Here is a 26,777-nt window from a genome sequence, read left to right as displayed (position 1 = left end):
GGACCACGTCTAAGTTCCATCCAGGAGTAGCCAAACGACGTTCCTTAGAGGTTTCAAAAGACTTAAGGAGATCTTGTAGATCTTTATTGTTGGAAAGATCTAAGCCTCTATGCCGAAAGACCGAAGCCAACATGCTCCTGTAGCCCTTGATCGTGGTAGCTGAAAGGGAGCGAACTTTTCTCAGGTGTAAGAGAAAATCAGCGATTTGGGCTACAGAGGTACTGGACGAGGATACAGATGCTGACTTGCACCAGTCTCGGAAGACTTCCCACTTCGACTGGTAAACTCTAATGGTAGAAGCTCTCCTTGCTCTTGCAATCGCACTGGCTGCCTCCTTCGAAAAGCCTCGAGCTCTAGAGAGTCTTTCGATAGTCTGAAGGCAGTCAGACGAAGAGCGGGGAGGCTTTGGTGTACATTCTTTACGTGGGGCTGACGTAACAGATCTACTCTTAGAGGAAGACTCCTTGGAAAGTCTACCAGCCATCGAAGTACCTCGGTGAACCATTCTCTCGCGGGCCAGAGGGGAGCAACTAACGTCAACCTTGTCCCTTCGTGAGAGGCGAACTTCTGCAGTACCTTGTTGACAATCTTGAATGGTGGGAATGCATATAGGTCCAGATGAGACCAATCTAGAAGAAATGCGTCTATGTGTATTGCTGCTGGGTCTGGGACTGGAGAGCAATAGATTGGAAGTCTCTTGGTCATCGAGGTTGCAAAGAGGTCTATGGTGGGTTGACCCCAAGTCGCCCAAAGACTCTTGCACACGTCCTTGTGGAGGGTCCATTCCGTAGGAATTACCTGACCCCTCCGACTGAGGCAGTCTGCTAAGACGTTCAAGTCGCCCTGGATAAACCTCGTTAACAGGGAGATGCCTCGATCTCTTGACCAAATGAGCAGGTCCCTTGCGATCTCGTACAGCGTCAGGGAGTGGGTGCCTCCTTGCTTGGAAATGTATGCCAAGGCTGTGGTATTGTCGGAGTTGATCTCTACCACTTTGTTTTGAAGGAGACTCTCGAAGTTCATCAAGGCCAGGTGGACTGCCAAAAGCTCCTTGCCGTTGATGTGCATGCTCCTCTGACTTGAGGTCCACAGACCTGAGCATTCCCGACCGTCCAGGGTCGCACCCCAACCCAAATCCGACGCGTCTGAGAATAGTACGTGGTTTGGGTTCTGAACTGCTAGGGAAAGTCCCTCTCTCAGACTGATATTGTCGTTCCACCAATTCAGGCATGCCTTTACTGGTTCGGAGATCAGGATTGAGACCGTCTCTAACGTCTTGTCCTTTTTCCAGTGAAAAGCTAGATGGAACTGGAGAGGTCGAAGGTGTAGCCTTCCTAGCGAGACAAACTGCTCCAGGGATGATAAAGTTCCTACTAGACTCATCCAATTCCTGACTGAGCATCGTTCTCTCTTCAACATCAGTTGGACTTTGAGCAGGGCTTGCTCTATTCGGGGGGCAGACGGAAAAGCCCGAAAAACTGGACTGCGAATCTCCATCCCTAAATACAGTATAGTTTGGGATGGAATCAGCTGGGACTTTTCTAGGTTGACCAAAAGTCCCAATTCCTTGGTCAGATCCAATGTCCAATGAAGATCCTGCAGACAGCGATGACTGGACGAGGCTCTGAGAAGCCAGTCGTCCAAGTACAGGGAGGCTCGGATTCCCGATAAATGGAGGAATTTTGCTACATTCCTCATAAGCCTCGTAAACACGAGAGGAGCAGGACTTAGGCCAAAGCACAGGGCCCGAAACTGGTATACCAAATTGTTGAAAACAAACCTCAGAAAAGGTTGGGAATCTGGGTGTATGGGGATGTGGAAGTATGCGTCTCTTAGGTCGAGAGAGACCATCCAGTCTCCCTTTCTGACCGCTGCTAAGACTGATTTCGTGGTCTCCATGGTGAACTTTGTCTTCGTAACAAAGACGTTGAGTGCACTGACGTCTAGCACCGGTCTCCAACCTCCTGTCTTCTTCGGTACTAGGAAGAGACGGTTGTAAAACCCCGGTGATTGAAGGTCCGAGACTTTCACCACCGCTCCCTTCTCTAGCAAAAGACACACTTCTAGGTTCAGGGCTTGTCTCCTTGACTCCTCTCGGTACCTGGGAGAGAGGTCGATGGGGGAAGTCGCTAGAGGAGGTTTGCGTACAAATGGAATTTTGTACCCCTCTCTGAGCAACCTCACAGATTGTTGGTCTGCGCCCCTCTTCTCCCAGGCTTGCCAGAAGTTCTTCAGTCTGGCTCCTACTGCTGTCTGAGGCTGCGGGCAGTCAGACTCTGCCACGTGAGGACTTGGCTCCTCTCTTCTTTCCTCTCTTTCCCTCGGCACGAGTACTTCCCCTGCTGGGAGCTCTGCCACGAAAGGGCGGAATAAATCTGGACGCCGGAGTGTCTATCCTAGGTCTTGCAGAAAAGGATGTCGAAGGAGTCCCTTTGCGAGCAGAGGACGCAACCAAGTCATGGGTGTCCTTCTGCACGAGTGAAGAAGCTATGTCCTTAACCAATTGTTGCGGGAACAAAAACTTTGATAAGGGAGCAAAGAGCAGTTCAGATCTCTGACAGGGAGTAACTCCTGCTGACAGAAAAGAGCAAAGGGACTCTCGCTTCTTTAAGACTCCCGACGTAAAAGAGGAGGAGAGCTCATTGGAACCATCGCGGATGGCTTTATCCATACAGGACATAATCAGTAAGGAGACATCTCTATCAGCCGATGAGATTTTCCTACTTAAGGCTCCCAAACACCAGTCAAGGAAGTTGAAAACTTCAAAGGCTCTGTAAATGCCTTCCAGCAGATGGTCAAGGTCCGAGGAGGACCAACTAATCTTCGAGCGTCTCATGGCTAGGCGGCGGGGAGAGTCTACAAGGCTTGAGAAGTCGCCCTGGGCAGAGGCAGGGACTCCCAAGCCGAGAACTTCTCCCGTGGCATACCAGACGCTCGATCTAGATGAGAGTTTAGACGGAGGGAAGGCAAAGGCTGTCTTCCCCAAACTCCTCTTGGTTTCCAACCAGTCGCCTAAAAGCCGTAAAGCTCTCTTGGAAGAGCGAGAGAGCACAAGTTTTGTAAAGGCTGGCATGTTAGCAGGTACGCCTAGAACAAACTCAGACGGCGGCGAACGAGGAGCAACAGCGACGAAGTGATCGGGAAACAACTCCTTAAAAATTAACATGACTTTCTTAAAGTCCATTGATGGAAGAACTGTTCTGGGTTCGTCTACATCCGAAGGATGATCATCATGCTGAGGGTCAGCAACGTCCTCATCTGAAGGATCCTCATCTGACAACTGCTGAGAAACAAGCAAAGGGGTTGGCAATGCTTGACACGCAGCATCCACACGCACTGGTGCATTAGTAGCGGACCAGGACGCAACGTCGTGTAACTGCTTAACAGTCTGTGAACTGTCAACAACAACAGGTGCGTGAGGACGCTCGGCGTCCACTCGAGACTGTTTTGACTGCCTAGTCTGAGCAGTCAAAACAACTCTAGACTGCGGTGGTTGACGCTCAGCGTCAAAACAAGTCAACTCCGAAGGTTGGCGAACGTCCTGAACGTCAACAGGAGCATTAGTAAGTGGCCTAACGTCCAAATAAATGCGGCTGAAAACCAACACGAGACCGCATCGAGTGAGGCTCTACATATCGTGACTGACGTGACTTAGCTACGCCAACGTCAACAGGACGCACAAAGGTTCGTTTGGGCGGCTGAAGGCCAGGATCTCGATGAGATAAACGGCTAGGCTCAACGTGAACCTTATCGGCAGAATAGTCTTCCATAAGGGAGGCGAGCTTAGTCTGCATGTCCTGCAGTATAACCCATTTAGGGTCCACGGGAATGGGTGCGGTAAACGACGGGGTTAACGTCTGAGACGGCACAACCTTGCCTACACCAAGACTTTCTGAGCCTGTGTAACGTTGCTGCTTAGGCGGCGAGCAGTCATCCGATGACTGCAACGGGTCAGAACTGTCCCAATGACTACATCCAGGACGCTGGACCTGTCCTGAAGGGACCGACTTTCGCTTAAGGGGCCTAGAAACCTTGCTCCACGGTTTCTTATGCGAAAAGCCTTCGGAAGACGAGGAGAAAATGGGCTCTCTCGTCTTATGGTAGGGGCGATCTTGGTGAGATACGCCTGATACCATAGAGGGAACGTCTGTTCGCTGATCAAGGCCTCTCGAACCCATAAGTCGTACGACATTACTTCTCCCCTGGGCTTGGGAGCTTGCAAGAGGTCTCGGACTAGGTGAACGACAGGCACGAACAGACGAACCCTCGGTCGCAACACTGTTCACAACACTTTGCGCACTAATCACTTTCCCACTATTTTCCGCTGTGGCACTCTGACACTTAAGCTCTTCAACGTCAGCCATGAGTTGATTACGATCAGTTGCTAACGCTTCAACTCTTTCCCCCAAGGCATGAATAGCACGTAACATGTCTTGCATAGATGGTTCCTGAGTGCCAGAAGGGGGGTTAGGTACAACCACTACAGGGGAAGGATTAGGTTCAGGGGCATGTGGAGAGGAAAAATCTACTGACCTAGAGGAACTCCTCCTTACCCTATCTCTCTCTAGCCTACGTGCATACTTATCGTATTCGAGCCAATTGAATTCCGAAAGGCCCACGCATTCCTCACACCGATCTCCCAATTGACAGGTTTTACCCCGACAATTGGAACACACAGTATGTGGGTCGAGAGATGCCTTTGGAAGACGCCTATTACAGTCCCTAGCATTACACTTACGAAATCTAGGTACTTGTGAAGGGTCAGCCATTTTGAATTAGTCAAAGGGGAATTCAAAAACTATCCAAGTCATCAACAATTAAATCTGAGAAAACTCCAGGTTATACAGCGAGTATTGATACGTCTTGTCGTCAAGGTCGACAGAGAAGAATTGAAGGGTTTGTTTACATGCAGGAGTGGTATCTGGCCGATAGTTGGCGCTGGTGGGCACACCCGCAACCTTCATAGCGATCGCTCACGAGTTTTTGAGTGTGTTTTCTGTCGAGCCGCTGAGCAGCAGCTATTATATATTCACCGGCTAAGTTAAATATTTAAAATTAAGGCTGTTAGAGCAATTTAAAAAATATATAAATACTGCAAAATGTGCTTTAAAAAAAATAACCCCTGGGGGTTATGGGTTGGAAATTTCCAAATAGCCTGGGGGTAAAAGGGTTAAGAAATACATTTTAATTTAACTGCAAAATAAGACTCCTTGATAACAATATTGATTAAAAGTTTATACAGTCCATAAAATATGATGACCAGCATCCTTTCTTAAATTACATTATTGTACACTTATACATTAATCTTACACTAGCATGAAAAATACCAAGACACAACTTCCAAAAAATTATTAACAAGTCATGTGTGGCTCGTTTGTTTCTGTTTCGTGTCAAAATTTACACAAGTTCGATAAGATATTAAATGAAAACAACCTGCACGCTCACCTGTAGCATGGCATCAGGAGTTGAGATCATACCACCCCAGCGCGTTACTCTAGCTCTTGCCAGGGAACTTGCCCATCGCACCACCTCATCTTGCTCCATTTGATCCGCAATGGCTCGCATCTGAGGATTACTGATTCTCATGGCTCTCATAAAATCCTGAGACAAAAAATAACCATTTGGAAATTACTTGAATAATTGTGATTCAAAAACCAAATATCCTACCCGGCAAGCCCGTGTCTTTCATTGCAAAAATGAGTGGGTTTATTGGAAATACAGTACACCTTAAACTCTTGGATCAAATCTACTATCCATATAACATATAAATCTTTAACTATAGTCCATTTCTTTTAGCGATGCATATTTGCACCGACTCGCGGCGGTGCCCTTTTAGCTCGGAAAAGTTTCCTGATCGCTGATTGGTTAGAATTATCTTGTCCAACCAATCAGCGATCCGGAAACTTTTCCGAGCTAAAAGGGCACCGCTGAGAGTCGGTGCAAATATGCATCGCTAAAAGAAATGGACTATAGTTGTGGAAGAATACTACAAACTAAAAAACAATAAAAAGATAAAATATTTCATTCTTGATAGTGATGAAAGCTAAATCCAGAAAACCAGAAATGTGTAGCGATGACATTTCTTAAAATAAACTAAAATTCTCAATGGTTCTTCCTAACCTTGAGGAGCTGTATTTCCCGTTTTTGTTCATTCAACTGATACTTGTTCTCTGCCAGCTCTTGCTGCAACTCAGCAATCTTGCCAGACTGATTCTGAATTAGACTCCTCATTTCTCGAAGACAATTGTGGTCCTGCAAATTAAGTTTCAATATTTAGCCTATATAGGAAAAAATATTATTCCTAAATACGAACAGTAGAATGAAATAATTATGTATTATCCAAAGACTTCGCTTACACAACATAACTGCTCTCTGAATGTCTTGTCTAAATTAAATAACTTCCCTTAATCTAATATATTTTTGATAACAGAAGCATATGAGACTTGCATAATATTGTAAAAAGCACAAAGCCAGAACTTATCACCTATAACTGTTTCTAATCCATCTATTCACAACAGATAATTTTCCAGATGCTTCAAATTATAAAACTATAAAATCATAATCAATTTGAATGTAATTTTTGCAACAATGGTGCAAACTATAAAGACAAAATCATTTAAGGTCTTGACTATGAAATATAAGCACCAAATCCTATTATTCATCATAGAAATGAAGGAAGTTACAAAGGACTGCAAATAAGTAGGCCACAAGGGATTGTTGCAAGCAGAAGGCAGAATTGGTTAAAGAGGCCTTACAATTTAAAAGGAAGGAAGATTGTAATACAGTGAGAAAGAGTAATCTTGTGATAAATAGAAAGGAACATAAGGAATAGAAGATAGCCCTGTTGATCCTCTGGAAAAGTAAAACGGGATGTTGATGACCAAAATGTATAAGACAAGAGAATAGTGAAGACAAAGCAAAAAGAAGGCCATGTAATTTTGGAACTGGAGACCTTTGCAGAGGTCTCAAGAACACAACTAACTGTGACAGTCCATATAAAGTGGGAGGAGACCGATGGACTACAGGCAAATGAGAGTCTACCAATAATAAAGAGTGCAAAAATATGTTATTTTCATTAGTAAAATAAATTTTTGAATATACTTACCCGATGATCATGTAGCTGTCAACTCTGTTGCCCGACAGAAATCTACGGTCGGGATACGCCAGCGATCGCTATACAGGTGGGGGTGTACACAACAGCGCCATCTGTGGTCAGGTACTCCAGTACTTCTTGTCAACACCACCTCAATTTTTTCCTCGGTCCACTGGTTCTCTATGGGGAGGAAGGGTGGGTCAATTAAATCATGATCATCGGGTAAGTATATTCAAAAATTTATTTTACTAATGAAAATAACATTTTTCAATATTAATCTTACCCGATGATCATGTAGCTGATTCACACCCAGGGTGGTGGGTGGAGACCAGCATACATGTTAACAAAGAAGCTAAGTATCCCGTATTTCATTTTATTAGTTATTCAAAAATAACATAAAATAAATAAGTACCTGGTAAGGAAGACGACTTGAACCATTACTCTGCCTTTATTAAGTACGTCTTCCTTACTGAGCGTAGCGGTCCTCTTAGGATGCTGAACGACTCTTAGGTGCTGAAGTATAAAGGGCTGCAACCCATACTAAAGGACCTCATCACAACCTTTAACCTCGGCGCTTCTCAAGAAAGAATTGACCACCCGCCAAATCAACAAGGATGTGGAAGGCTTCTTAGCCGACCGTACATCCCATAAAAAGTATTCAAGAGAAAGGTTAAAAAGGTTATGGGATTATGGGAATGTAGTGGCTGAGCCCCCGCCTACTACTGCATTCGTTGCTACGAATGGTCCCAGGGTGTAGCAGTTCTCGTAAAGAGACTGGACATCTTTGAGATAGAATGATGCGAACACTGACTTGCTTCTCCAATAGGTTGCATCCATAACACTCTGCAGAGAACGGTTCTGTTTGAAGGCCACTGAAGTAGCCACAGCTCTCACTTCATGTGTCCTTACCTTCAGCAAAGCAAGGTCTTCTTCCTTCAGATGAGAATGTGCTTCCCTAATCAGAAGCCTGATTTAGTAAGAAACTGAGTTCTTAGACCTTGGAAGAGAAGGCTTCTTGATAGCACACCATAAGGCTTCTGATTGTCCTCGTAAAGGTTATGACCTTTTTAGATAGAACCTAAGAGCTCTAACTGGGCAAAGTACTCTCTCCAGTTCGTTCCCTACCAAGTTGGACAGGCTTGGGATCTCGAACGACTTAGGCCAAGGACGTGAAGGAAGCTCGTTTTAGCAAAAAACCGAGCTGCAAGGAACATGTAGCCGTTTCAGATGTGAAAACTATGTTCCTGCTGAAGGCGTGGATCTCACTTACTCTTTTAGCTGTTGTCAAGCACACGAGGAAAAGAGTTTTTAATGTGAGGTCCTTAAAAGAGGCTGATTGGAGAGGTTCAAATCTTGATGACATAAGGAACCTTAGGACCACGTCTAGATTCCAGCCTGGAGTGGACAACCGACGTTCCTTTGAGGTCTCAAAAGACCTAAGGAGGTCCTGTAGATCTTTGTTGGTGGAAAGATCCAAGCCTCTGTGGCGGAAAACCGCTGCCAACATACTTCTGTAACCCTTGATCGTAGGAGCTGAAAGGGATCTTACGTTCCTTAGATGTAACAGGAAGTCAGCAATCTGGGTTACAGTGGTACTGGTTGAGGAAACTGCATTGGCCTTGTACCAGCTTCGGAAGACTTCCCCTTTAGACTGATAGACTCTGAGAGTGGATGTCCTCCTTGTTCTGGCAATCGCTCTGGCTGCCTCCTTCGAAAAGCCCCTAGCTCTTGAGAGTCTTTCGAAAGTCTGAAGGCCGTCAGACGAAGAGCGTGGAGGTTTGGGTGTACCTTCTTTACGTGAGGTTGACGTAGAAGGTCCACTCCTAGAGGAAGAGTCCTGGGAATGTCGACCAGCCATTGCAGTACCTCTATGAACCATTCTCTCGCGGGCCAGAGCGGAGCCAACCAACGTCAGCCGTGTCCCTTTGCGAGAGGCGAACTTCTGAAGTACCCTGTTGACAATCTTGAACGGCGGGAATGCATACAGGTCGAGATGGGACCAATCCAGCAGAAAAGCATCCACGTGAACTGCTGCTGGGTCTGGAATCGGAGAACAATACAACGGGAGCCTCTAGGTTATCGAGGTAGCGAACAGATCTATGGTTGGCTGACCCCACAGGGCCCAAAGTCTGCTGCAAACATTCTTGTGAAGGGTCCACTCTGTGGGGATGACCTGACCCTTCCGGCTGAGGCGATCTGCCATGACATTCATATCGCCCTGAATGAACCTCGTTACCAGCGTGAGCTTTCGATCTTTTGACCAGATGAGGAGGTCCCTTGCGATCTAGAACAACTTCCACGAATGAGTCCCTCCCTGCTTGGAGATGTAAGCCAAGGCTGTGGTGTTGTCAGAGTCCACCTCCACCACCTTGTTAAGCTGGAGGGACTCGAAGTTTATCAAGGCCAGATGAACCGCCAACAGCTCCTTGCAATTGATGTGAAGTGTCCTTTGCTCCTGATTCCATGTTCCCGAGCATTCCTGTCCGTCCAAAGTCGCACCCCAGCCCGTGTCTGATGCTTCCGAGAAGAGACGGCGGTCGGGTTTCTGAACAGCCAAAGGTAGACTTCCTTGAGAAGAAAGCTGTTCTTTCACCACGTTAGAGTAGACCTCCTCTCTTCGGAAACAGGAACTGAGATCGTCTCTAGCGTCATGTCCTTTATCCAGTGAGCAGCTAGATGATACTGAAGGGGGCGGAGGTGGAGTCTCCCTAACTCGATGAACAGGGCCAGCGATGAAAGTGTCCCTGTTAGACTCATCCACTACCTGACTGAGCATCGGTTCCTTCTCAGCATGCTCTGGATGCATTCTAGGGCTTGGTAGATCCTTGGGGACGACGGAAAAGCCCGAAAAGCTCGACTCTGAAGCTCCATACCCAGGTAGACAATGGTCTGGGATGGGACGAGCTGGGACTCCTCAAAATTGACCAGGAGGCCCAGTTCCTTGGTCAGATCCATAGTCCATCTGAGAATCTCCAGACAGCGACGACTTGTGGGAGCTCTTAAAAGCCAGTCGTCTGACGGAGCCGGACACAAGATCATGGTACTGCTGCACAGTCTGTGAACTGTCAACCATGGGGAAGCGAGGAAATACAGCGACAACCCGAAACTGTCTAGACTGTCTGGGTCGTACAGACAACTCCTTATCGGGTTGCTGAGGTTGCCGCACTGCGTCACAACAAGTCACTTCTGCTGGTTGTTGAACGTCTTCCCAGTGACACACTGACTCCGTAAACAAAAAATCCTCTAACAAGGACTAAGCTTGGACTGCATGTCTTGCAACAAAGCTCAAGGTCTATGGGAGCAGGTGTGGCAACAGACGGGGTTAGCGACTGAAGCGGAACCATTACCCTCCCTGGAAGCATGTTATGCTTAAATAAAAGTCCATAGGAGGCTAAGCAGCTTAAGGCTCCTCTCCAAATGACAGAGTCCTCAAGGGAATATCAGAAGGAGGGAGAATAGCACTTTCTCATCTACAGGAACCATATCCGAGAAAAGCTAAGTTCTCTCAGTGAGGGTTTCACTGGTGCAAAAGCAGCAGACCAGAAGGCAACGTTATGAAACTGCTTGACAGTCTTGTGAGTTGGCAACAACCAAAGATGTGTGACTGAGGAGCATGCGGTAAGGTATGCAGAGCATGCTGTAAGGTTTGCAGAGCATGCTGTATGTAGAGCATGCTGTAAGGTATGCAGAGCATGTTGCATGGCATGCGGCTTATGCTGCATGGGATGAGGCTCATGCTGCATGGGATGAGGCTCATGCTGCATGGTATGAGGCTCATGCTGCATGGGATGAGGCTCATGCTGCAAGGGATGAGGCTCATGCCGCATGGGTTGAGGAGGATGCCGCATAGTATGAGGCTCCTGCCTCATGGGTTGAGGAGGTTGCCGCATAGCATGAGGCTCCTGCCTCATGGTTTGAGGAGGATGCCGCATAGCATGAGGCTCCTCATAGCATGAGGCTCCTCATAGCATGAGGCTCCTGCCTCATGGGTTGAGGAGGATGCCGCATAGCATGAGGCTCCTGCCTCATGGGTTGAGGAGGATGCCGCATAGCATGAGGCTCCTGCCTCATGGGTAGAGGAGGTTGCCGCATAGCATGAGGCTCCTGCCTCATGGGTTGAGGAGGATGCCGCATAGCATGAGGCTCCTCATAGCATGAGGCTCCTGCCTCATGGGTTGAGGAGGATGCCGCATAGCATGAGGCTCCTGCCTCATGGGTTGAGGAGGATGCCGCATAGCATGAGGCTCCTGCCTCAAGGGTAGAGGAGGTTGCCGCATAGCATGAGGCTCCTGCCTCATGGGTTGAGGAGGATGCCGCATAGCATGAGGCTCCTCATAGCATGAGGCTCCTGCCTCATGGGTAGAGGAGGTTGCCGCATAGCATGAAGCTCCTGCCTCATGGGTTGAGGAGGTTGCCTCATAGTGCTGGAACCCGGCAACTCCCGATGCGGCAACTCACGCATGAAAGCAGGAGGCGCAGCAAGAACATGCGTCTGGCAGGGTGGACTGCGCATCGGAGGTGGAGCTCTCACAGGTGGAGGGTGGGAGCAGGCAGCCGCAGTATCTGCTGAGCGCACAACCTCGGCGGGTTGTAGGTTAACAGGCTACATTGTCAACCTTCCAGCATGATACTCCTGTATGAAGGAGCAAGCTGAGACTGTATAGTCTGCAGCATGGACCACTAGGGTCTATGAAAGACAACAACAAACGGAGCTACTGTCCGTTGAGACTGAGGGTCTAAAACAGCTGGTGCGGCAACAGACGGAGTTACTGCCTGTTGCGGTACCACCTTGCCTCTCTGGGAGGTGTGCAGTTGTCGTACTGCAGCAAGTCCGAACTGACCCAGTGCCAATGGCTACACCTAGGAGTTGGACTTGCGCGGAAGGGACCGACTTGCACTTAAAAGCTGCAAGATTTGGTCCATGGTTTCTGCGAGAAACCTCTTCCGCAGACGAGGAATAAATGGGCTCTCTCGTCTTTGTGTGGGTGGGGTGATCACGTCGGCTACGTGAGTGGGTACACCCGAAACCACGGAGGGAAACGTCTGTTCGTCGATCAAGGCCTGATGAACCCATAAGTCCTTCGACGTTACTTCTCCCCTGGGCTTGGGAGCTTGTAAGAGGTCCCAGACTAGGCGAACAACTGGCACGAACAGACGAACCCTCGAACGCAACACTGTAACACTTTGCGCTTATCACTTTATCACTTTTGAATTTCTGTTTGCACTTATTTCACTGAACTCGAAACTTTAAGTGGTTTGTACCTGAAACACGCAATTCTATCCTTCATTAAAAGTTAGTAATTGCGAAAACAGTATTACAATGTAACAGAAAAACATAATGAAAGATAAAAAATTCAGTGGCTGGAAAAGAGACTAAACACTAGATCAAATAAACTACGTTTAAAATCTCTCACCGCATAAAGCCTGGGAACAAGAATAAAACTCTAGAAACGTTTACCTTCTTCCCCTAAAGAGACTAGGGAGAAGAGCAAAAACGATAACAACGTTACCCGCTTGAACGAAACGTTTATCCTCCTCTCTCTCCCTCCGTCTCTATCTCTCTCTCTCTCTCTCTTGACTTAGAACCTGAGAGATGAGCCCAATTATATATATCGTTAAAACATATTATTGTTAAAGGAAAAAAACTGAAAGATTTCCCAAATAAAAAGTTCCTTTATTAGAATTAAAACCATTTAAGCTAAGAAAGAATGAACAAAACGCTAGAATCGGTTTACTCTTACTGCAACGTGAAACCGTGAATACTCTCTCTCTATCGTAACGATAGAGCGCAAGTTGAACGTTCTGAACGTCAACAACTGCGGAGACAAAACAAAACGTAAGTTCAACTTTGAAAACAGTACGAGACTATCAAAGAAATTCTTTCAAAAACATTAAAATAGCATAAAATGTTAACAGGTAAAAACGAAATGACGGGCTCAATGTTAATTAACTTCGGTTCCAAGAAAAGACCGCCTACTATTAGGAAAGGTCGCATATAAACAAACATAAAAATTAATTTTAATAAGTTTATAATAAAAGGAAGTTAATCGAAGAGGCCTATAAAAGGCGGAGAGATATAAAATAAATCTATAACTTTGTTAAGCAAAATTAAGAAAGAGAGTCTATACTCTCTTCGACACCAACACTTCCGTCTAAGGGAAGGGTCGGCCATTTAAAAGTGAAAGAGAGTTCATACTCTCTTCGTCACCAAAATTAAATCAAATTAATTCCAAAAACTTGCTAAGCTAATGATAAAGCTTCCTGAATAGCGAAGGCTAAACTCTAGAGCAAATACATCACCAAATCGTGAACAATAACTCCAGAATCAACAGCGTATCCAAGTAGGTCTAGCCGGTGGCACGACAGAGGAAAAATTGAGGTGGTGTTGACAAGAAGTACTGGAGTACCTGACCACAGATGGCGCTGTTGTGTACACCCCCACCTGTATAGCGATCGCTGGCGTATCCCGACCGTAGATTTCTGTCGGGCAACAGAGTTGACAGCTACATGATCATCGGGTAAGATTAATATTGAAAACTATGAGGTACTGATAGCTTTTACTTTGCTACACAGCAGACATATGGGTACTTCTATCTTCCAAAGTTTCAGAGTCCTGTTTTCTTGTTCTCTTGTACCATACACAGGCTGAAAGCCTAACTATGGAAGCTTATAAGCTGTAGAGTGTATACTAAGTGTTTTTGTCAAAACCTTCAATAAAGTTTAAAAGTAGTACCTTGTTAAATGCAGTTTTACACCTCAGGTACTCCTATGAATTACATGAACAAATAAAAGAAATTTACAGAATGAACTAAAAATGTCTACCCAATAAATACCATCTCATTAAAACAGAAGGGGACCAAATATGATCATACACATCTGTTAAATATAGATGAACATAAATTCAAATCAACTCTCTAACCTTGAGCTCATCCTTGGGGACAACCAATCCACAACCTTGCTCGCATGGCACAGGACGTTTGGGGTTGAATTCACACTCTTCCAAGTGCGAACTCAAGAGATCTAGTTTTAAGACGGCTGTGCAGCCATGGGGTTTGTTATCACACGAGATGTATAACCTGTAAATTAAATTATCAATTGTTATCACACGATGATGTATAATCTGTAAATTAAATCATCAATTGTTATCACACGAGATGTATAACCTGTATATTAAATTATCAATTGTTATCACACGAGATGTATAACCTGTAAATTAAATTATCAATTGTTATCACACGAGATGTATAACCTGTAAATTAAATTATCAATTGTTATCACACAAGATGTATATCCTGTAAACTGAATTATCAATTGTTATCACACGAGATGTATAACCTGTAAATTATCAAATCTGTTTAATGAGGAAATGTTATTCTGGAATTACTAAACAGGGACATTAAAATTATTAGTAAATCTCAAATTTCCTACAACAAAGTTGTTTAATTACTATAAAAAATAATACAAAGTATTTGAATAACATGCTATTTGCCCTTCTGTTGACATATAAAAATAATCATTGGCATTAGGAGGAAGAATTCAAAACAGAATGCATACACCAAAAGGCATAATTTTGGAGAAATTAAAATTGCCTTGAAAATTTCATATATATAAGAATCACTCTTTCAGCTCGTAAGAACCTTCAATGCCAGAATAGAAATGAATATGTACTGTGCTTACAATGAAAAGAGTGGTATAAATAGTTTGGCATACGTACTCAGTTGAGAGTCAATGTAGTGTGCTTACAATGAAAAGAGTGGTGATAGTTTGGCATACGTACTCAGTTGAGAGTCAATGTACTGTGCTTACAATGAAAAGAGTGGTGATAGTTTGGCATACGTACTCAGTTGAGAGTCAATGTACTGTGCTTACAATGAAAAGAGTGGTGATAGTTTGGCATACGTACTCAGTAGAGAGTCAATGTACTGTGCTTACAATGAAAAGAGTGGTGATAGTTTGGCATACGTACTCAGTTGAGAGTCAATGTACTGTGCTTACAATGAAAAGAGTGGTGATAGTTTGGCATACGTACTCAGTTGAGAGTCAATGTACTGTGCTTACAATGAAAAGTGGTGATAGTTTGGCATACGTACTCAGTTGAGAGTCAATGTACTGTGCTTACAATGAAAAGAGTGGTGATAGTTTGGCATACGTACTCAGTTGAGAGTCAATGTACTGTGCTTACAATGAAAAGAGTGGTGATAGTTTGGCATACGTACTCAGTTGAGAGTCAATGTACTGTGCTTACAATGAAAAGAGTGGTGATAGTTTGGCATACGTACTCAGTTGAGAGTCAAGAGTTATACGAAGTTGAGCATGTAATACACTACTTCTTCAGAGTAAAAGTAAATTGTATGTAGCTAGGACTCAAAATAATCAATCCATGCTGGAAAATTTCTACTGGTACTAAATGAAAACAGGGCAACATCCGTCAACACATGTACCGTAAATTCTACCTCAACTTTAACCTTGAGAGAAATTGCTTATTTAAAAAAAAAAAAATTGAACAAATTAAAATTAGAATCTATTTCTGTATTTCCATACTTATCTCTTTGTAGGTTGGCCAAGGCACCACCCACCTGGTGAGATACACTACTACCACTAGAGATTTATTAGAATTTTTGACAGGCCAGATAGTACTAAATTGGATCCGTTTTTGGTTACAGTTCATTTTTCCTTCGCCTACAAATAAACCGAGTAGTCTGGCTTATTCTTTACACATCTTTCTCTTTCTTCATACACTTGACAATAAGATATCTGAAAAATTTTTCTTCACTCAAGGGGTTAACTACTACACTGTAATTATTCAGTGGCTATTTTTCTTTTGGTAATGGCAGACTCTTTAGCTATGGTAAGCAGCTCTTCTAGGAGGACAGTCCAAAATCATACAGCTGTTTAAAGAACAGCCTCTGTACCATGGTCTTTCACTGTCTTGGGTTAAATATCTCTTGCTTGACGGTACACTCAGGCACACTATTTTATGTTTTTTTTTATTTCCTTTCATCACTGGGCTATTTTAACTGTTGGAGCCCTTGGGCTTATAGCACCCTATTTCTTCAACTATGAGTGTAGCTTAGCTAGTAATAGTAACAATAATAGAAAAAGCTACAGTATTAAGTAGTACCAACTTGCCAACCTCTAAAATAATATAGAGGATTTTTCAGCCCACATAATCACACCCTTCCTCCTTTAAATCACTACCTATCCGCAAAGAAGAGACCGACAACCAGAACACAGCAGGATAGACTCCGCTGGTAAAGAAGGTAAAAAACTCTTTAGATTTAAGTAGTCGTTCCCACTATGATCCCTTTAGTTTTTATTTTCTGTGTTTAGTGATTTAATTCACAGTACAAAAGTTTTGGAGGTGTAAAGATGTCTGCCAATATTAAAATTGGAGTAAAAGTTAGGGAACAGAGGGGTTTAAATCAGTCAGAAGAATCATAACAAACTCTTTACTTCATTTATTTTATGTTTATTTAGTTTCGTTTCATTAGAACCGTAGTTTTTTACGAGTTCCTGGTTTTGGTGCCTTTTTTTGGCTAAATGCTTTGTCTATGTCTATCATTTAATGCCAGTACATCACTTTGTTTTAGCATTATAAGGAAAGAGATTAAGCTAAAATAGCAATGATAAACAAAACAAAAAAGGGGACCTCTACTCTCTACGTTCCTCCAGAGTCCCTGTTTAGGCTGGAGGAACGTAGAGAGTAGAGGTCCCCTTTTTTGTTTTGTTTCATTGTTGATGTCAGCTACCCCCCAAAATCGGGGGAAGTGCCTTTGGTATATGTATGTATGTAGCAATGATATTTATTTTCTGTTGAGGACGTCACCTTGAGATGACATCACAGTCTCTGATAGCTTTTGCATTATGATGCAGTCTTTCACATTATGGACAGCCAATCATCTAGCTTTTATTATTATTTTGCTTTATGCTAGGACATGAACACTTTTTCATAGTAATCTAAATTGCCAATATTATTCATATATCCTTCAATATCATGTATAATTTGGGATTATTAATAATTGCCATTAAGAGATACAATACACATTTATCTGGCAATTTATTCTTCAGCTTACTATGTTCCTTTGGGCAGCTTTGGTCGTCGGTTCAGTTCAAGGCACCATGTTCTTTTTTCATATAGTTTACTACGTTTTGAACGGCCATTGGAATTAAATGGCCTGTTGATCGCCAGACTAGGATAAGAGTCCTGCTCAAACTCGGTAGTTCCTTTGGTCGCCGCAACCTCACCGTCCTTGTGAGCTAAGGATGGGGGTTTTTGGAGAGCCTATAGATCTATCTGGTGAGTCATCAGCAGCCATTGCCCAGTCCTTCCTGGTCCTAGCTTGGGTGGAAAGGAGGCTTGGGCACTGATCAATTGTATGTATATATGGTCAGCCTCCAGGGCATTGTCCTGCTGGCTAGGATAATGGCACTTTTCCTTGCCTCTGCCATTCATGAATGGCCTTTAAATCTTAAACTCTTATTGATCTGTTTTTGGACTCCTTCGTCCAAAAGGATGTCAATGGATTCTCTGAAGGCAACAAATATAAACAAAAAGTGTCGGGTTCCATTATAGTGCACGCGCAGCATGAAGTCTATTACAGACGTGGCAAATTCTGGAATTTTCGTGAGTGCAGTGCTACCAGTCTGACAGCAAATTATCAGACTAACGGCTTTGGAAGATCGGCCACACATTGAACTGACCTCATGCTATATTCACACTTTAGTAAGTAGATAAGTAAGGGAAAAGCTTCCAAGCTTGTGTTCATCAGTCTCTCCTAAATTATGATCATAATATTTGCAAATCTAATAAGTACCAATAAGAGTCCACAAAGGGTTTACCCAATGGAATTTCTCCCATTTGGAGAGAAATCCACAGTAATTTAAAACTCAAGACATTGGACAGCCAATGCAAGGGCAAAAAGCATCTGGAGTGATAAGGTCAATCGCGACTAGAACGCAAATGTGAAAATCGCCTGAAGCGTAACGGCGAAGTGTGGTTAGAGTGCAAGGAAGAGGATCTCCTGGAGCGCCTCGGAGAGGAATGTCTGGAGCGAATTGGAGAAGATCGCCTGGAGCGTGAAGGGGAAGACTGCCTGGAGAGCAAGAGCAATCGATGGCTAGAAGCAGATAAGGAGAGTCTGTAAGCATGCAGACGGGAAGAATTGACATCCTTCCGACAAGACGATTGCCTGGAGAGCAAGAGCAATCGACAGCTAGAAGCAGATAAGGAGTGTCTGTAAGCACGCCGACGGGAAGAATTGACATCCTTCCGACAAGACGATCTGGAATGCCCGCGTGACCTGCGAGGCAAAATGTTATTTTCATTAGTAAAATAAATTTTTGAATATACTTACCCGATAATCATGTAGCTGTCAACTCTGTTGCCGACAGAAATCTACGGTCGGGATACGCCAGCGATCGCTATACAGGTGGGGGTGAACACAACAGCGCCATCTGTGGTCAGGTACTCCCGTACTTCTTGTCAACACCACCTCAATTTTTTCCTCGGTCCACTGGTTCTCTATGGGCAGGAAGGGTGGGTCAATTAAATCATGATTATCGGGTAAGTATATTCAAAAATTTATTTTACTAATGAAAATAACATTTTTCAATATTAATCTTACCCGATAATCATGTAGCTGATTCACACCCAGGGTGGTGGGTGGAGACCAGCATACATGTTAACAAAGAAGCTAAGTATCCCGTATTTCATTTTATTAGTTATTCAAAAATAACATAAAATAAATAAGTACCTGGTAAGGAAGACGACTTGAACCATTACTCTGCCTTTATTAAGTACGTCTTCCTTACTGAGCGTAGCGGTCCTCTTAGGATGCTGAACGACTCTTAGGTGCTGAAGTATAAAGGGCTGCAACCCATACTAAAGGACCTCATCACAACCTTTAACCTCGGCGCTTCTCAAGAAAGAATTGACCACCCGCCAAATCAACAAGGATGTGGAAGGCTTCTTAGCCGACCGTACAACCCATAAAAAGTATTCAAGAGAAAGGTTAAAAGGGTTATGGGATTATGGGAATGTAGTGGCTGAGCCCCCGCCTACTACTGCATTCGTTGCTACGAATGGTCCCAGGGTGTAGCAGTTCTCGTAAAGAGACTGGACATCTTTGAGATAGAATGATGCGAACACTGACTTGCTTCTCCAATAGGTTGCATCCATAACACTCTGCAGAGAACGGTTCTGTTTGAAGGCCACTGAAGTAGCCACAGCTCTCACTTCATGTGTCCTTACCTTCAGCAAAGCAAGGTCTTCTTGCTTCAGATGAGAATGTGCTTCCCTAATCAGGAGCCTGAATAGGTAAGAAACTGAGTTCTTAGACCTTGGAAGAGAAGGCTTCTTGATATCACACCATAAGGCTTCTGATTGTCCTCGTAAAGGTTATGACCTTTTTAGATAGTACCTATGAGCTCTAACTGGGCAAAGTACTCTCTCCAGTTCGTCCCCCACCAAGTTGGACAGGCTTGGGATCTCGAACGACTTAGGCCAAGGACGTGAAGGAAGCTCGTTTAGCAAAAAACCGAGCTGCAAGGAACATGTAGCCGTTTCAGATGTGAAAACTATGTTCCTGCTGAAGGCGTGGATCTCACTTACTCTTTTAGCTGTTGTCAAGCACACGAGGAAAAGAGTTTTTAATGTGAGGTCCTTAAAAGAGGCTGATTGGAGAGGTTCAAATCTTGATGACATAAGGAACCTTAGGACCACGTCTAGATTCCAGCCTGGAGTGGACAACCGACGTTCCTTTGAGGTCTCAAAAGACCTAAGGAGGTCCTGTAGATCTTTGTTGGTGGAAAGATCCAAGCCTGTGTGGCGGAAAACCGCTGCCAACATACTTCTGTAACCCTTAATCGTAGGAGCTGAAAGGGATCTTACGTTCCTTAGATGTAACAGGAAGTCAGCAACTTGGGTTACAGAGGTATTGGTAGAGGAAACTGCATTGGCTCTGCACCAGCTTCGGAAGACTTCCCCTTTAGACTGATAGACTCTGAGAGTGGATGTCCTCCTTGCTCTGGCAATCGCTCTGGCTGCCTCCTTCGAAAAGCCCCTAGCCCTTGAGAGTCTTTCGAAAGTCTGAAGGCAGTCAGACGAAGAGCGTGGAGGTTTGGGTGTACCTTCTTTACGTGAGGTAGACGTAGAAGGTCCACTCCTAGAGGAAGAGTCCTGGGAATGTCGACCAGCCATTGCAGTACCTCTATGAACCATTCTCTCGCGGGCCAGAGCGGAGCCAACCAACGTCAGCTGTGTCCCTTTGCGAGAGGCGAACTTCTGAAGTACCCTGTTGACAATCTTGAACGGCGGGAATGCATACAGGTCGAGATGGGACCAATCCAGCAGAAAAGCATCCACGTGAACTGCTGCTGGGTCTGGAATCGGAGAACAATACAACGGGAGCCTCTAGGTTATCGAGGTAGCGAACAGATCTATGGTTGGCTGACCCCACAGGGCCCAAAGTCTGCTGCAAACATTCTTGTGAAGGGTCCACTCTGTGGGGATGACCTGACCCTTCCGGCTAAGGCGATCTGCCATGACATTCATATCGCCCTGAATGAACCTCGTTACCAGCGTGAGCTTTCGATCTTTTGACCAGATGAGGAGGTCCCTTGCGATCTAGAACAACTTCCACGAATGAGTCCCTCCCTGCTTGGAGATGTAAGCCAAGGCTGTGGTGTTGTCAGAGTCCACCTCCACCACCTTGTAAAGCTGGAGGGACTTGAAGTTTATCAAGGCCAGATGAACCGCCAACAGCTCCTTGCAATAGATGTGAAGTGTCCTTAGCTCCTGATTCCATGTTCCCGAGCATTCCTGTCCGTCCAAAGTCGCACCCCAGCCCGTGTCTGATGCGTCAGAGAAGAGACGGCGTTCGGGTTACTGAACAGCCAAAGGTAGACTTCCTTGAGAAGAAAGCTGTTCTTTCACCACGTGAGAGTAGACCTCCTCTCTTCGGAAACAGGAACTGAGACCGTCTCTAGCGTCATGTCCTTTATCCAGTGAGCCGCTAGATGATACTGAAGGGGGAGGAGGTGGAGTCTCCCTAACTCGATGAACAGGGCCAGCGATGAAAGTGTCCCTGTTAGACTCATCCACTACCTGACTGAGCATCGGTTCCTTCTCAGCATGCTCTGGATGCATTCTAGGGCTTAGTAGATCCTTGGGGCCGACGGAAAAGCCCGAAAAGCTCGACTCTGAAGATCCATACCCAGGTAGACAATGGTCTGGGATGGGACGAGCTGGGACTCCTCAAAATTGACCAGGAGGCCCAGTTCCTTGGTCAGATCCATAGTCCATCTGAGAATCTCCAGACAGCGACGACTTGTGGGAGCTCTTAAAAGCTAGTCGTCTGACGGAGCCGGACACAAGATCATGGTACTGCTGCACAGTCTGTGAACTGTCAACCATGGGGAAGCGAGGAAGTACAGCGACAACCCGAAGCTGTCTAGACTGTCTGGGTCGTACAGACAACTCCTTATCGGGTTGCTGAGGTTGCCGCACTGCGTCACAACAAGTCACTTCTGCTGGTTGTTGAACGTCTTCCCAGTGACACACTGACTCCGTAAACAAAAAAAAAATCCTCTAACAAGGACTAAGCTTGGACTGCATGTCTTGCAACAAAGCTCAAGGTCTATGGGAGCAGGTGTGGTAACAGACGGGGTTAGCGACTGAAGTGGAACCATTACCCTCCCTGGAAGCATGTTATGCTTAAATAAAAGTCCATAGGAGGCTAAGCAGCTAAAGGCTCCTCTCCAAATGACAGAGTCCTCAAGGGAATATCAGAAGGAGGGAGAATAGCACTTTCTCATCTACAGGAACCATATCCGAGAAAAGCTAAGTTCTCTCAGTGAGGGTTTCACTGGTGCAAAAGCAGCAGACTAGAAGGCAACGTTATGAAACTGCTTGACAGTCTAGTGAGTTGGCAACAACCAAAGATGTGTGACTGAGGAGCATGCGGTAAGGTATGCAGAGCATGCTGTATGCAGAGCATGCTGTATGTAGAGCATGCTGTAAGGTAAGCAGAGCATGTTGCATGGCGTGCGGCTTATGCTGCATGGGATGAGGCTCATGCTGCATGGGATGAGGCTCATGCTGCATGGTATGAGGCTCATGCTGCAAGGGATGAGGCTCATGCCGCATGCGTTGAGGAGGATGCCGCATAGTATGAGGCTCCTGCCTCATGGGTTGAGGCGGTTGCCGCATAGCATGAGGCTCCTGCCTCATGGTTTGAGGAGGATGCCGCATAGCATGAGGCTCCTCATAGCATGAGACTCCTGCCTCATGGGTTGAGGAGGATGCCGCATAGCATGAGGCTCCTGCCTCATGGGTTGAGGAGGATGCCGCATAGCATGAGGCTCCTGCCTCATGGGTAGAGGAGGTTGCCGCATAGCATGAGGCTCCTGCCTCATGGGTTGAGGAGGATGCCGCATAGCATGAGGCTCCTCATAGCATGAGGTCCCTGCCTCATGGGTTGAGGAGGATGCCGCATAGCATGAGGCTCCTGCCTCATGGTTTGAGGAGGATGCCGCATAGCATGAGGCTCCTCATAGCATGAGGCTCCTGCCTCATGGTTAGAGGAGGTTGCCGCATAGCATGAGGTTCCTGCCTCAAGAGTTGCGTCTGCCTCAAGGGTTGAGGAGGTAGCTGCGCAGAGAGAGGCTCTTGCCTCAAGAGTTGAGGCTCTTGCCTCAAGAGTTGAGGTTCTTGCCTCAAGAGTTGAGGCTCTTGCCTCAAGAGTTGAGGCTCTTGCCTCAAGAGTTGAGGTTCTTGCCTCAAGAGTTGAGGCTCTTGCCTCAAGAGTTGAGGCGGTTGCCGCATAGCCTGAGGCTGCTGCCTCAAGGATGGTGGAGGTTGCTGCAACGCATGAGGCTGCTGCCTCAAGGATGGAGGAGGTTGCCGCAACGCATGAGGCTCCTGCCTCAAGGGAAGAGGAGGTTGCTGCAAAGCATGAGGCTCCTGCCTCAAGGGTTGAGGAGGTTGCCGCATAGCAAGAGGCTCCTGCCTCAAGGAAAGTGGAGGTTGCTGCATAGCGCTGGTACCTGGCAACTCCCAATGCGGCAGCTCACGCATGGAGGCAGGAGGAGCCTCAACATCATACGTCTGGCAGGGTGGACTGTGCAGAGGTGGAGGAGCGCTCGCAGGAGGAGGTGTGCTAACCTTCTCTGCCTGAAACTCCTGCATCAACACCGCAAGCTGAGACTGCATTGTCTGCAGCATAGACCACTAGAGTCTAAGAAAGACAACAACAAACGGAGCTACTGTCCGTTGAGATTGAGGGTCTAAAACAGCTGGTGCGGCAACAGACGGAGTTACTGCCTGTTGCGGTACCACCTTGCCTCTCTGGGAGGTGTGCAGTTGTCGTACTGCAGCAAGTCCGAACTGACCCAGTGCTAATGGCTCCACCTAGGAGTTGGACTTGCGCGGAAGGGACCGACTTGCACTTAAAAGCTGCAAGATTTGGTCCATGGTTTCTGCGAGAAACCTCTTCCGCAGACGAGGAATAAATGGGCTCTCTCGTCTTTGTGTGGGTGGGGTGATCACGTCGGCTACGTGAGTTGGTTACACCCGAAACCACGGAGGGAAACGTCTGTTCGTCGATCAAGGCCTGATGAACCCATAAGTCCTTCGACGTTACTTCTCCCCTGGGCTTGGGAGCTTGTAAGAGGTCCCAGACTAGGCGAACAACTGGCACGAACAGACGAACCCTCGAACGCAACACTGTAACACTTTGCGCTTATCACTTTATCACTTTTGATTTTCTGTTTGCACTTATTTCACTGAACTCGAAACTTTAAGTGGTTTGTACCTGAAACACGCAATTCTATCCTTCATTAAAAGTTAGTAATTGCGAAAACAGTATTACAATGTAACAGAAAAACATAATGAAAGATAAATAATTCAGTGGCTGGAAAAGAGACTAAACACTAGATCAAATAAACTACGTTTAAAATCTCTCACCGCATAAAGCCTGGGAACAAGAATAAAACTCTAGAAACATTTACCTTCTTCCCCTAAAGAGACTAGGGAGAAGAGCAAAAACGATAACAACGTTACCCGCTTGAACGAAACGTTTATCCTCCTCTCTCTCCCTCCGTCTCTATCTCTCTCTCTCTCTCTCTTGACTTAGAACCTGAGAGATGAGCCCAATTAAATATATCGTTAAAACATATTATTGTTAAAGGAAAAAAAAACTGAAAGATTTCCCAAATAAAAAGTTCCTTTATTAGAATTAAAACCATTTAAGCTAAGAAAGAATGAACAAAACGCTAGAATCGGTTTACTCTTACTGCAACGTGACACCGTGAATACTCTCTCTCTATCGTAACGATAGAGCGCAAGTTGAACGTTCTGAACGTCAACAACTGCAGAGACAAAACAAAACGTTAGTTCAACTTTGAAAACAGTACGAGACTATCAAAGAAATTCTTTCAAAAACATTAAAATAGCATAATATGTAAACAGGTAAAAACGAAATGACGGGCTCAATGTTAATTAACTTCGGTTCCAAGAAAAGACCGCCTACTATTAGGAAAGGTCGAATATAAACAAATATAAAAATTAATTTTAATAAGTTTATAATAAAAGGAAGTTAATCGAAGAGGCCTATAAAAGGCGGAGAGATATAAAATAAATCTATAACTTTTGTTAAGCAAAATTAAGAAAGAGAGTCTATACTCTTTTCGACACCAACACTTCCGTCTAAGGGAAGGGTCGGCCATTAAAAGTGAAAGAGAGTTCATACTCTCTTCGTCACCAAAATTAAATCAAAAATTAAATCAAATTAATTCCAAAAACTTGCTAAGCTAATGATAAAGCTTCCTGAATAGCGAAGGCTAAACTCTAGAGCAAATACATCACCAAATCGTGAGCAATAACTCCAGAATCAACAGCGTATCCATGTAGGTCTAGCCGGAGGCACGACAGAGGAAAAATTGAGGTGGTGTTGACAAGAAGTACTGGAGTACCTGACCAGAGATGGCGCTGTTGTGTTCACCCCCACCTGTATAGCGATCGCTGGCGTATCCCGACCGTAGATTTCTGTCGGCAACAGAGTTGACAGCTACATGATTATCGGGTAAGATTAATATTGAAAAACTAATGTTGAAGGTGAAGGATGTGTGGTATACCTCAGACGAGGTGATGGCGAAGCAGGAGCGTGACGAGAGCATGACTCAGTTCCCTTAGAAGCCCTTGTAGGACTCCTAGAGAAATAGAGTGCTTTTTGTGTAAACCCCCAACAGAAGCTCTTTGTTCAGAAGGTCTCAAAGGCGACAGTCTAGAAGCAGAATGTTAACTGAGAAGGTCCAGGAAGCAGTGGTACAGCATCAGGCAAAGCAGGAGGTTAGTCTACAATCTCCCTCCACAGAGGAGAGATCACACTGAAGCCAAGGAACAGCTTGGCGGGAGGACTCCTTAGAGCCCCGAGGTTCCACAGAGGAAGACCAACAAAGGATGAAGAGCAGCTACGTCAGGGAATTTCCTATGAACAGGATCCTACAGCAGGAAAGGCCAATGGGATGCCCAAGCAAGGCTACAACAACAGCAGGGCATCATATCTCTGATAGAAAAGAGAAGAAGGGAAACCACACAGGGAAGGGGGCGCCAACGTTCTACTAGGAGGGAACGACAGGGTCTAACTGACCCTGGGGCTGTCCCGGCATTAACTGACTACCATTCTTAACTGAATGCCCTCTGGAAGTGGTCGCTAGGGAAGTCTGAAGGGAGAGTTCTGAGGGAAGAAAAGGGAGGCTGGGAATTCTTAGACTTCAAGGAAGACCTCAAAGGTGAAAATCCCTTTACGCCTTCTTAATCCTTCTGCCAAACAACACCCACTGGGGAGATGGCCACTCCCTACATTCACTACACGGCAATGTCTCAGTATGCACATGTACTTGGCACGACTAGTACAGCCCGTGAAGATTCACCTCAACACTATTTATAAAGGTGTTGCAGACCTTAAATGGCACTCCAGGGCATGTCTGAAGATAAGTAGTCACACAAACACACACTCGAGGCTGGAAAGACAAAGAAAATGTTTAAAGAAATTTTCGAAGAGAATTTTCAAAACAAACACTGCCAAAGTTTCCAGGAGAGAGGATAAGGTGTACTCTCTGATGGCTGAAATCCAACTGAGCCAGGAGAGAGAACAAGGTGTACTCTCTGATGGCTGAAATCCAACTGAGCCAGGAGAGAGGACAAGGTGTACTCTCTGATGGCTGAAATCCAACTGAGCCAGGAGAGAGGACAAGGTGTACTCTCTGATGGCTGAAATCCAACTGAGCCAGGAGAGAGGACAAGGTGTACTCTCTGGTGGCTCAGATCCAATTGAGGTTACAGTGAGCTACAGCGGAGGTGGTAGCCACCCTACTGCTGACGGGTTAATTACCTGCCAAGTGTTTACACTTTACTAAAAGCTTTAACGACCAAGTTCCAGCATTTCTGTTACTCTTCTCCTACAGCAAAGAAGAATGATTTGCATCTGAGTAGGAAAAAAAGTTCATATAAAACCTAAAGAAATTAAAAAAATAGTAATGTTGCCTAAATTAATCAGATTCTGTAGTCAAACATCTAAAAATTCTTCAAAGCATCATAAATTGAATAATTTACTCATGCCATAATTCTACCTTAAAATATAATTCTATCATCATCTTGAACAATATTTAAAGCTTGCATTTACTA

The 26,777-nt window shown here is 45.2% G+C and overlaps 1 protein-coding gene across 2 annotated transcripts in view; it reads right to left on the bottom strand.

The window, feature by feature from the left end:
- The window catches only part of LOC137622242 (E3 ubiquitin-protein ligase NRDP1-like), a 63,180-nt gene that overhangs the window by 13,226 nt on the left and 23,177 nt on the right, over positions 1-26,777 (bottom strand). For both annotated transcript variants that reach the window (XM_068352746.1, XM_068352747.1), the window contains exons 4-6: positions 14,013-14,169; positions 6,121-6,252; positions 5,446-5,601 (exon numbers count right to left, since the gene is read on the bottom strand). In XM_068352746.1, coding sequence (XP_068208847.1) covers positions 5,446-5,601; positions 6,121-6,252; positions 14,013-14,169 — 445 coding nt within the window. The remainder of the gene's footprint in view (positions 1-5,445; positions 5,602-6,120; positions 6,253-14,012; positions 14,170-26,777) is intronic.

This window comes from Palaemon carinicauda, chromosome 29, assembly GCF_036898095.1.
Source record: "Palaemon carinicauda isolate YSFRI2023 chromosome 29, ASM3689809v2, whole genome shotgun sequence".
In the NCBI taxonomy this organism is placed as follows: Eukaryota; Metazoa; Arthropoda; class Malacostraca; order Decapoda; family Palaemonidae; genus Palaemon; species Palaemon carinicauda.
Note: the sequence above shows the minus strand (reverse complement) of the source record. Positions and strands in the feature narration are given on the sequence as shown.